This window comes from Pelmatolapia mariae, linkage group LG7, assembly GCF_036321145.2.
Source record: "Pelmatolapia mariae isolate MD_Pm_ZW linkage group LG7, Pm_UMD_F_2, whole genome shotgun sequence".
NCBI lineage: Eukaryota > Metazoa > Chordata > Actinopteri > Cichliformes > Cichlidae > Pelmatolapia > Pelmatolapia mariae.
Genome location: NC_086233.1, coordinates 7,241,803 through 7,253,862, shown reverse-complemented (window position 1 = coordinate 7,253,862; position 12,060 = coordinate 7,241,803). Strand labels below are relative to the sequence as shown.

Here is a 12,060-nt window from a genome sequence, read left to right as displayed (position 1 = left end):
CACCAATCCAAATCCTTGAATTTCTGGTGTTCCAAACACTTCAACAGATGCATAAATTCAACGCATGCAGACTGCTTCTACAAACATTTGTGGAAGAATGGGTCGCTCCCAGGATCTGAGTGAATTCCAGCATGGTACCATGATAGCAACCATAAATATTCCACAGTAAACTGTCTGATATTATAACAAAGTAGAAGAGGTTTAGAATGGCAGCAACTAAACCATGATGTACTAGTCAACAATCACAGCAAGTACAATCACAGCAGGTGCTGAGGTGCATGGTGCACAGAAGTCACCAACTTTCTGCAGAGTCACTCACTACAGAGCTCCAGACTTCATGTAGCCTTCAGATTAGCTCCATAACAGTTCACAGAGAGCTTCATGCAATGGGTGAGCCATGGCCGAGCAGCTGCATCCAGGTCTTAGATCCATCCATCCATCCATTCGCTTCCGCTTATCCTTTTCAGGGTCGCGGGGGGCGCTGGAGCCTATCCCAGCTGTCATAGGGCGAGAGGCAGGGTACACCCTGGACAGGTCGCCAATCTGTCGCAGGGCTAACACACAGGGACAAACAACCATTTGCACTCACATTCACATCTAAGGGCAATTTGGATTAATCAATTAACCTATCCCCACAAACTGCATGTTTTAGATCATCAAACCCAATTCAAAGCGTCGGATGCAGTGGTGTAAAGCACAAAACCACTGGGCTCTAGGAGTGGAGATGTGTTCTCTGGGGTGATGAATCACACTTCCCTGTCTGGCAGTCCAGTGGATGAGTCAGGGCTTGGCGGTTGCCAGGAGAACAGTACTCTCTGCACTGTGCCAAGTATAAAGTTTGGTAAGTGGGCGTTATGGTGTGGGGTTGTTATTCAAGAGTTGGGTTCGGCCCCTTAGTTCCAGTGAAAGGAACTCTTAATGCTTCAGTGTACCAAGACATTTTGCACAATTTGATGCTCCCAGTTTGGGGATGGCCCCTTCCTGTTCTAACAAGACTGCGCACCAGTGCACAAAGCAAGGTCCATAAACACATAGATGAGCATTGGGGTGAAACGGCATTTCGGTATGCTGTATACTGTGTATATTATACTGACAATAAAGTCCTTGAATCTTGAATATGTGTGAATAGTTTTGGAAATATAGTTTACTGATTGTTTAGCAGATGTGTCCTACTGCCTTGGCCCTTCCAACCTAAAATAAGTCAGAATTCTTTGTAATATTTTTGTATTTTCTATGTATTTAGGAGAGTTTTGTGTCTCTTTGTAGGGCAATTTATGTATCTTTGTGAATTGTTTTGCATTTGTGATTGTTTTTTTGCCTCTTTTTTTATGGCATTAGTTTTCTCTTTGTGGTCACTTTCTGTCTCCCTGTAGTCCTTTTTTGTAGCAGATCTGTCCCACTGACCAGTTGGCTTCCCATGACCATATGACTTTATTCATTTGACCGGAAATCACACAGAGTGACTCAGAAAGCCTCGAGGGAAATCAGGGCTTAAAGTTGACCTATTCTTCTTTTTATTGTTTTCTGTCATTTGCTACAATAATGGATGATCACATTAAATATGATAGTTAGTTTCAAGTAATTAGGCCAGTTTATGTTAAACAATGTGAAGCAAGAGCTTTATTTTTTCTAGTCTTGGATCTCTTTCATTTTGCTGGGAGCTGGTATCGTCGTCATCTGAGGCACACAGCTTTAACTGTGAACACTGAGCTGCCATCCATTTGATGTTCAAATTTTCTGTTTGTGAGGAGAAGCCATTCAGTAGAAGGCTGTCCCCTCAGGAAGGGAAGAGCCAAAACCTTTAAATGGTTTAACATAAATATGGATTATTTTAGAAAAGCTACTCTCCAAGTCCAAGAATAGAAATTGTTGTCACAGTCAACATGAAAACAACAGATCCACTGAAATTTTAAAAAAGTCTCAATTTATAATTTTCCTTATTCAGAAAAAAATTCTGTGCTGTCTCTTTAAAGAATCCAAACAGTATTATTAATGATGTCACGCATAAATATAAGTTTAAAGGTATATGTTAATTTGAACTGATGTGTAAGATATTTTCATTCTTGAATGAAGATTTTATTTGATGTTTTTTTGTTCTGTTTGGTTTTGAATGTGAAGCATTGTTACTCTGCAAAGCTGCATTTGTCTGCAAGATGATCTCATCCTAGCTGTTCTTTGTTTCATCGAACCAGACAGCCAACCAGCAGAATAGTGGGGACATCTAGTGGTTTCTTTCTTTCTTTCTTTCTTTCTTTCTTTCTTTCTTTCTTTCTTTCTTTCTTTCTTCAAATGCAAAACCCCCCAAAAGCATGTGACTCAAGCAGCACTATTGTTACATCAGGGTTACACTATTATTCCTCTTTCAGAATCATGTGAGATCCTGAGATGCAGTCTATTTGTTTATGCCCTCTGCAATGGACATTTTACATCTTTTGAACTTATTGAACTGCCCTACTAAGTCCCGATGTGCTCAATAGAGGATATCCTTGCCTTTCCAATGATATCTCACGTGTTTGGGTGGCCTCTTTTAGCTCAAAAGAGGCAGGAAATAACAAAAAAGGTTAAACTGAAAGGTATTGCTGTCTTTTTTCATGTAATTTCAGGTGGCTTCAGGTTCCTAGACTCCATAACGATTTTCCTTCAACTTGGATTTGAATTAGCAGCTTATTGGTACGTTTGTTCAAGTCGACAAATAATGTTAAAACAAATGAAGCCACTGGGTTTAACTCTGGATCCATCTGGTGGTTGAATGGCGCTTTAGCAGAGTCTCTGGACAGCATATTAACTTTAACCTTTCTTCTCTTTGACATAAGTATACAGAAACATAGCGTGGGCAACGGTCTGAGATACTAATATTATCAAATAAAATCTGCACTTGATTATGATTTCTACTTTAAATAGTGTGAAGGAAACCTCAGACTGCAGTGTTCAGTGATTTATTGACACTAGGTAAGCAATGTTTAGTGTAAAATACACATTTTTATTGTTCAAACACATAACCAATGTTACATATGTTAAATATTTATAACTGGTAATAATCCAACCCCACTAGAATTAAATAAAACACAAAGAATAAAGTGATAAATAATACAGAAGTAATACTTTGGATTGTATTACATATAGTCAGATGTTTATAACAAGTAATAAATTATTCTGTTCATCTTTGTCTGAGCATAAAACTTAGATTTGATTCATAGGAATAATTTAAATTATTGGATAAATTATGACATATTAAGAAAAGTTAGATAATTCTAAAGTGCCTTATGATGCTGATGCTGTTACACAGCCATCTTATGTAGGAATGTTGAATTTTTTTTAAAAAAAAGATAAATCTTACAAAGTCAAGTTGTACATTTGCTATAGTGTAATATTAGTGTAATACACAGTGTAAATTATCCTGAAGTACCACAGGAAAAAAAAGATGAGTTCCCAGAGTAAAAATAAATCCCATCCCTCCTCCTCAGCACAGACACAGTGCACGCTCCTTTAGAGCTGCATATGATCCACCATCACAGTGTGAATTCTGTATCTGCTAGCAGGGCCTCTGTCAGTCTGTCTCGCATGATCTCCTTAGTTGAGTAAAAAGGCAGATTCAGAATAGAGTGACATGTCAGGGCCTCAGGGAAGTGCTGATCACAGGTGCCGCTCTGAATTTGCTTAACCCGAACCTTCATCTTGACCTGGTCCATGCCAAGAATTGGAGCTCTTCTATAACCAGTCAGGAACCCTGAAGAACAGCAGTGGAAGGAAAATCTTATTTTGATTATCTTATTTTCTGTCTATCAGCATCACCATGACCGTGACCTAGCCACCTCATTCAAATAGACTAGAATGGTTACAGTATAGAACAGAATAGAATAGACTCTAAGTAGAAATGTAAAACTGTTTACAAGATGAGTTTAAATAAATTCAATCTGGTTAGTTGGTAATCAATATCAGTGTTTTGTGACAATGCTAATGAACATCCAAAAAATTCTCAGAATGTATCAAGAAGATGGAGCTGCTCATCATTTTGGTACAGTCTTTGTAAGGCAGTCTTTTTTTCATGTTTGTCTCACTTTTATGTAAACTAGTAAATACACAGTTTTTAAATGATGATTTCATTTTAAGGGAAAAAATTATTCAGACCTACCTGACCCCTATGTGACTGCACACTAATCCCTTGGCAGCAAGAACTGTGATCAAGTGTTTATGCACTAACTGGCTGCTAGGGTCTTGGTATCTAGGACCCAGAGTTTTGTCTTTTTACAGCATTTTGTGATTTGTTTCTTTGCATTCATAACCCTGGGTTTTGGTTTCACATCTAGTTCTGTTCATTATATATTGTATTTCTTGTGTCCCTCATGTCCCTGTGTCTGAGCTGGTCTATTTGTTTGTCTTGTATCCCTTTGTGTCAAGTTAGTTGTGATTCCTCAGTGTTTATCTGTTTGATTTTGAGAGCATTAGTTTTCCTCTTAGTTTAGTGTTTCTAGTTTTACGCCTTCTTTATTTGCTTATCTGGGTTTTGTTTCCAGTTAAAGTTTGTTGTATTCTAGCTTTCTTTTTATTTAGCGTGCTTCCCCTGTGTTTAGTTACTCGATTTATGACTTTTTTCATTTTGTTGGTCTTTTGCCTCGTTTGCACTGTGTCTAGTTTAGATTCCCTTGTCTCTTCCTGCTGTGTCTCTGAGCTGTTTTCCCCTTCTCTAAATACATTGTGTAGAAATTGTCTGGATCTTCCCATGGTCCTTTGTCATGTCGTCATTGCTGTGCATTCCCTTGCTCATTGGTTTTCCTTAGATCGTTAGTGTTTGTATTCATCACTCCAGCACATTTATTTTTTGTGATTTTCAAAAGTTTCTTGCATTAAATTTTTTTTAAATGATTATTTTTTTTAGTTTCATGTCCTGCCTCTGGAGTTTTGTATATTGGTTCAAAACCTGCCTGCTGCACATTGTTACATAACCTTGGAAATGAGTCTTTCATATTGCTGGGGAAGAATTCTGACCCACTCTCTTTTTTGTCGAATTAATTTAAATCTAGTCACATTGGAGGGTTTCCAAGCATTCACGGGCTGTTTTAGATCATGTCAAAGATTTAACTTTGACTATGAAGCAGGCAAATACTTTTACACAGCACTGTACATACCACAAGTCCTTAATATTGCCCACATTTTAATAACATATCACAGGGAAGATTTCAACAGTGAAAAGCTGTAGAAATTTGTCAAGTACTTACGAAGGAAGTCTTTCCTCTGCTCTTCAGTTAGTTCGTCAAACACCTCCCAAAACATCTGTATGGTGGAATGGCGAACATGCTCCAACTCATAAACTGTGTTCTGTAGACAGTGAAAATTATTTTTTTGCAAATGAGTTGATAAAGTCAGGCAGCTGTGAAACTACAGCCTGTGTCTGTTTGGCTGACTGTACCTGTTTAAACTTTTCCCAGTCATACACGTCCTGGCCAACCAGCACTCCCTGCAGCTCCTCTGGTCGAAACAGCCTCACCAAATCCTGCTCACACACCAGGAAGAAGCCTCGCTTGAACTCCTGGAACACACTCTCCACTGATGTGTTGAAGGTGTGATTCACATAGGCCTCCACAAACTCCTTCCTGTTTAGTAGGGAAAATTTTAAATCAGCAAATATATCACCGAGACAGAGGTGCTGCAGACGAACCTCACAAACGCTTCATGTTTTATATGCTTACTTATTTTGACTTGTCAGTGGCTTTCCAGGAGTTTGAGGATCCAGGTCAACATCTATTCCATCCCAGTTTATCTGTAAATTAGTTATAAATCAGATGAGTTTAGCTGCGAAACCTGAGAATGAGACAGATTACTGATCATCTTCTATAGTAAAACACATACCCAAAAGTCCATGTAGAGATTATCCAGAACATCATCTTCATAGTTTAAGATGGTCTGCAGAGTCCTTTAAATAAATTGTATTAAAACGTTGTATTAACGTTGTATTAAAAGAAGTGCAACCATGTACATTTTACAGCAGTCACAAGTTACTGTAACTTTTGACACAACACAACTTAAAATACATCCATCCATACATTTTCTTCTGCTTATCCGGGGCCAGGTTGTGGGACCAGCAGCAGCATGTGTTACTGAAATGAAATGGATACTCACCGTCCTATAGTCGGGCTGAACTCCATCATATCTTCCAGTGTTGGCTCTAAATTGAGTAGCTTCTTGAACAGAACCAGTGGGAATGGTAAGTGTATGATACACTGGTTGTACAAGGCCAAGCCACACAGTAGTCCAAACAGGAAGAAGTTTCTCTTGCTCTCCTCTGTTGCCTGCATTAATAAAAGTTCACTTTGGTTCGATTACTGCTTATCGTTAAAACTTTAATCCTTTAACCAATTTTATACAGTTGGTGGGCTCAGTTTTAAAGTCTTACATTGGAGGGAAACCACGCCAGGGTTTTGGAGTCATTGAGCATGAACATCCCAGATTCTTCTGACACCATTTTAAGAAACAGGTGGTGAAAAAGGTCTTGTCTGTATACCCGTGTGACCTTTGGGTCCTCATCAAAATGGACCTGAGAAATATAAATGTTAGAGATGCTTCTGGTAAGAACAGTTGCAGAAGAATGGCTATGCATTAATCATCAGGTGAAAATCAATCAAATATTCACCACAAGTGGCTTCTTGAAGTCGCTGTGAGGAGCAGCTTCCAGCTCTCTGAAGGTGCTTTCGAGGAGTGACGCACGCTGCAGCCGCAGTTCAAAGTAATTTGGATTTGACAGAGGATTCAATTTATCGGGCAAACCAAAAGCCATCTGGTGCTGTCTCTACAATAGAGATAAAAAATAAAACATTTTAAAAAATTATTTTTCTCTTTGAATGACATTTTATTGAATACAGTAAGTCTTACTTCTTATAATGGCATTTATTTTGCTGTGCACTGGGGGGCAGCACAGTAATCCTAATAACAATGACTACTGCCTCACAAGATTACTGGGACTAAATTTGCTGATAGTTTCATAATTGAAGAACAATATTATCATTTGACAAACTTCCGGTCAACTGATGAATAATCTGTCTCATTTAAGCACTGCTCAGGTTATCAGGCTGCTGACTAATTAAATAACTCCTCCTGTTTTGTTTTTTAAAATATTGCTGGGCAGGTAGTGTACTGCAAGTTTGAGGAAGATAAGGCAGTTGCTTGGTTCAGGCTTAAGTTACCTGAGTGCATTCAGAATTCATGTCTAACACCGTTTTCTTTGATTGCAGAGCCATCACGATTGGGAACTTGCACAGGATGAGTGGCTCAGCATTTGCATACTGAAATAGAAAAATCCACATAGATCATTTAGGTTTACCAACACATGAAAACCATTTCTTTGTAATATCAATATCAACATTAGGCATTGACTAAATGGAAACACAAAGTATGACACAGTAGATTACACACAGACACACTACTTTAGACCAGAACATTTTACCTTTTGTTGTGACTGTAAATGCCAATGTTGCAAATCCTCAAAAAGGAATTCTTCATTAGCTGACACACAAAAATCACTTTCTGGTATCCTTCGAGACTCTGCAACCCTGCTGTTGGCCTTTAAAGGAAACATTTGACTTAAAATTTTTTTTCAGGTAAAATAAGTGACAAATTAAGGCTTAAGAGGAAGTAAAATGACTGTTTTAGGATATTAATACTAACATTGTACATATATTGGAGGACTTGCAGCAGATTTCTGACTCCAGAGTTGCGAGGTACAGGTTTAAAGGACAGGATCTCTGATAGGGCCTGCTTCCACACCTTAACGTATCGCACCATGGTGGAGGGTGACAGCGAGGACCACCAGTCACCTGAAGAAAAACAGAGAACAGATAAAAACTACATGCCATGAAACTTTGAGCACTTTGTCACCTTCCAGATTAAGAAGAGTATTGTGATTTCATGTAGACAGCTGTGACAGTACCTATGATCTTAAGACTTTCATTCGACAACCTTGCTACTGCACCAGCTACCGCCTCAGCAAGCTCTGTGCTCTGTTGCCATGTTTGTTTCTGGATTGCATGCAGAAGCTCATTGAGAAGAAGGTAGATTCTCAACCCCTCCACTCCAACTGGTTTCTGATCAAGGGAAGGGAGCAGGTGCAGCACAGCGGCCTCGATCTGTTTCAAGATGATTCCAAAAATCACTGAACAGCAGGTAGCTCCAGGTACATTGAATGTGGCTTTTTTTCGACAGTGTTCAGAGGAAAAATGCTGGGACTATTTAGTCAGGAAGCTTATTTTGTTAACACGACAAGAGCAGTGCCTGGTCACGGAGAGTGTAACCAGTTGCAATCTGAAGTTGTCTAAAGGGTTAGCTATAAGGATACGTTCACTAAATGTGTCATGTGTGTATGACTGTCTGATCAGAATGTGACCATGCAGAACAAACTGAATATCGGTTGCGGTTTTTTCAAGAACCGCTCATCTGAACACCACGAGTGAGGAACTGAAGTTCTGATTTGGATGCTCGTCAAATTAAATTCTAGTATTTTATTAGTCTCTCAATCAACACTTAGAAGATATTTGTGTCTGTGTGACACGTCTGTACAGATTTAGCTTTATATTACTAGGCATTTATGGACAAACACAGATTTCTCAAATTATTAGTAAGATATTTATAAAATAACAAACAAACAAACAAACAAACACATAACTTTTCTTACAGATTACATGTATTCTAGCAACATACCTTTGCCCAAGCACTTTCCTTTGTTAACAGTTTCTTGAAAGCAAGCTGTGCATGGTTCAGGTTTAAGCCGTGGTACTTTGGTGAAGTTTGGAAATGTTTATCACCGCTAAGAACAAGAAGAAAAAAGTCCATATCAAAGCATTGCACTTATCTCTCTCTCTCTCTCTCTCATATATATATATATATATATATATATATATATATATATATATATATATATATATATATATATATATATATATATATATATATATATATATATATATAGAGAGAGAGAGAGAGAGAGAGAGATAGAGAGAGAGAGAGAATATATAGCAACTATAGCCATACTTTAGCTATTTCAGGCCCGAGAGACTAGATAGCCCACCTTTGAGATGAGAAAAAGAAGAATGTGGTGGACAGAAACTGTGTATTTACCTTTGCTCAAGGAAGCTTTTATTCAGACAGGATGCAGAGGAAAATGCCCTGTAGACTTCCCTGTGAAGATTTAATGTTTTCATTCCATTGCAGAAAAAATGAATAATTTGAGTCACAGAAGCCATAAAACACCAGACAAATCAACAGGCTGTGACTGCCAGTGCATCACACGTACTGTTTTTTCTTTTTCCATGGCTTTGAATCACATTCAGAGATCCATTTGTCAACCATGTCATCAAGACAGTGCTGTGATGCAATGCCACAGTCAGTCTTTGAACCCTTGTGAATGCCCTGTGAAAGAAAGCAGTGATTGTTTACATATTTACACCTCCTCCATCATGGTCTGTACTTTATGTGTTAGTGTCAGTACCTCATCAGACAAGCATCTTGCAAATGAACAGTTATCTTCTGCGAAGATGTTTCTGATTTTGGGCTCACCGGTGTCTGAAATGGCAGGTAAACACATCATTTCTTTCTCAGATACAGCAAATTCATTGTATCCTTAAATCATTAATAACAGAGGTGTAGTTACCCTGTGGCAGCCGAACAAGCAGTGGCACAGATGGATTACTCTCCTCTCGATGTCCCAGCTGCCCTTGATCCTCACAACCAAAGGAGTAGACCTTCTTGGATTCGGTCAGCACCAAAGTGTGATTCCTGTGTAGATGATAATATACAAAATATTTAGACCTAAAAACCATAGTAACACTTTACTAACTGCTTTCTTTGAGCACTGTTTACATCATAAATTTAAACAATATGTGTGCCGTACCTTCCACATGCAATCTCGGTGACCTTTGCCCCCCAGAGCTCCGCAACAAGTCGAGGACGCAGTTCATTGCGTAGTGAGTTGTGGCCGAGCTGTCCGTGTTGACCGGAGCCAAATGTAAACACTGCCCCATGCTGAGGAGCCAAACACACAACCACAGTGTAAAGTCCCACAGCCATTATTATTGTTTTTCTTCACTGTACTGTTACAATACAGCAGGTAGCAAAAGGCTCAGATAAAGAAACTGGGCCATGCTGTCCCAGCGCCAGCTTACACCAATGGACAAATAGAGTATTTAGCAACCACATTTTTCCATTAGGAGCTGGTAGAAACCAAAGAAGAGTTTAAAGGAGAGCACTAAAAAGCTCCAGTTGTCTAACCTTTGTCAAAATGGCTGTGTGGTACTTTCCACAGGAAATGCGCTGAGCTTTCTTCATATTCAAACACTGAACAGGAGCTGGTGTGTGTCTGTCTATAAGGAAAAGGATTGTCAGTGTTATTATGTTACCAGATTATAATGCTCATTAACATACAATAAAGTTATTTTAAAGCTACAGTACCTTTTGTGTCTCCCAGCCCAAGCTGTCCACAGTCATTTCTCCCCCAGCTGAAAACACCTCCAGAGACAGAGAGGGCGAAACTCTGGTCTCCTCCTGCAGCGACCTGGATCAGGGGGATCGCTGACAGTGATGGCACATGTTGAGGTGATCTGCAGACAGACTTCCTCGTACCCAGACCCAGCTGGCCCCTGCAGTCCTGACCCCACGTATACAGCTGACCATCTGTGGGAGTTTATGAGTTTATGATCAATGTTATGACAAGCCCATCAGTTGGATGGTCACAAACTGAGGGTGTGCAGTAAAATTTTTATATAATAAAATTTTATATTCTGGCGCAGATCCCAAAGTTCCTAAAGATAAATCTAAGTCACGCTGAAGAAAGTTGATTACATTTCTATAAAATAATGCACAAGAAATTTCCATTTCAAATAGAAATGTAGACATGCAGGTGTGCAATGTTAATAATGTGAAAATTCCTGATGGAGAGTCAAGTGTGAAAATCAGGGATAATGTTCATGGAGGACAAAAATTAATCTCAGCTGCAATCCCAATTTATAAGCGTATCTTAGTGCCCAACCACATATGCTGACGGTTCAGCTGATACTTCAATCCCTTGTTTGTTTGATAGATAGATAAACTATGATACCATGCATGTATTAGGGATACATATCTGTACACACATGTGCCAAAGTAACATGAACTACATGAAAACAGACTATGATATAAAATTACATGTGTATGAAGTGTATTATGAAGTGCAACCAAATGTGATTGAATGTAAGCCGGATGGGCTGACTCAGTCTGTCTTAATCATTTTAACTTGTCCATTTGTAGCACTTGCAGAACTCTACTGTACCTTTGGTGAGTGCAACGGAGTGCTGACTCCCACAAGCAACTTGAGAAACGTGTATGTTAGAAAAAGCTTCGAGTGGCCTGAAAAAGACGGAGCAGAAGAAGAGAACAGAGCTGAAAGAAGCCATATATATATCTATACAAAATCCAAATCCAAAATCCAAATATAGGCATTGTAGGGTCCTAGGACTAGGAATACTAACAATGGTGCTACCTACCTACCTGCCTACTACTACTAATAATAATAATACATAATATGACATTTTATGCCAGTCTGTGGAGCATAATCTGTATCTGTTACCTGGGAGTGAAAGGTGGGTGTCTGGTGTCCACACAGAGAACTTTGCCGCTCTCAGACAGCAGTGCGACCACATCATCGCCACAACTCACAGCCTCTATCTTCTCTTTGTGTTTCACAAACTCTGCAGATTCACAAACCACAAACACAGCAGGTGTGAGTGGACACAGTTCGGTTAAATGTAGCAGAGAGTGAACTTGTTAGTGAAACCGATACTCACTCTGCCTGCCTCTCGCTCTTCTCCCATCCTTGCTCTCGTTTATTTGGATAAAAAACGCGTTTCCGTTACTTTTAACGAAAGCCAGCACGTTTCGACCTGCCGACAGATCCGCGATGTGATGGCTGATGTTTAAATAATGAACTCCATCATCAGTGGTCGTGCTGTCGGTACCGGAGCCGTCTTTCACGTAAAACCCGCGCTGACAGTCCTCTCCCCAGGAAAACATGTTGTCGTGTGTTTAGGAGCGACAGCTGAT

At 39.3% G+C, this 12,060-nt stretch overlaps 1 protein-coding gene across 1 annotated transcript; it reads right to left on the bottom strand.

Moving 5' to 3' along the window:
- Positions 1–3,434: 3,434 nt before the first annotated feature.
- Positions 3,435–12,060, bottom strand: LOC134630422 (probable E3 ubiquitin-protein ligase HERC4). The gene is made up of 23 exons (XM_063477695.1): positions 11,805–12,060; positions 11,588–11,708; positions 11,291–11,367; positions 10,435–10,656; positions 10,255–10,346; positions 9,878–10,008; positions 9,638–9,762; positions 9,476–9,549; positions 9,281–9,396; positions 9,106–9,165; positions 8,689–8,794; positions 7,922–8,117; positions 7,660–7,808; positions 7,439–7,555; positions 7,179–7,277; positions 6,629–6,784; positions 6,392–6,532; positions 6,118–6,287; positions 5,848–5,911; positions 5,688–5,758; positions 5,408–5,591; positions 5,217–5,316; positions 3,435–3,727 (listed from the first exon to the last, which is right to left on the bottom strand). The coding sequence occupies exons 1-23, from the start codon at positions 12,028–12,030 to the stop codon at positions 3,510–3,512; spliced, it is 3,015 nt and encodes a 1,004-aa protein (XP_063333765.1). The 5' UTR covers positions 12,031–12,060; the 3' UTR covers positions 3,435–3,509.

Excerpts from the sequence above, each read along its gene's own strand:
- LOC134630422 (XM_063477695.1), bottom strand. The coding sequence starts at position 12,030 with ATGTTTTCCTGGGGAGAGGACTGTCAGCGCGGGTTTTACGTGAAAGAC. Across the intron at positions 9,397-9,475 it reads CAAGATGCTTGTCTGATGAG|GGCATTCACAAGGGTTCAAA; the intron begins GTACTGACACTA and ends TTTCTTTCACAG. Across the intron at positions 6,533-6,628 it reads ACTTCAAGAAGCCACTTGTG|GTCCATTTTGATGAGGACCC; the intron begins GTGAATATTTGA and ends TATATTTCTCAG.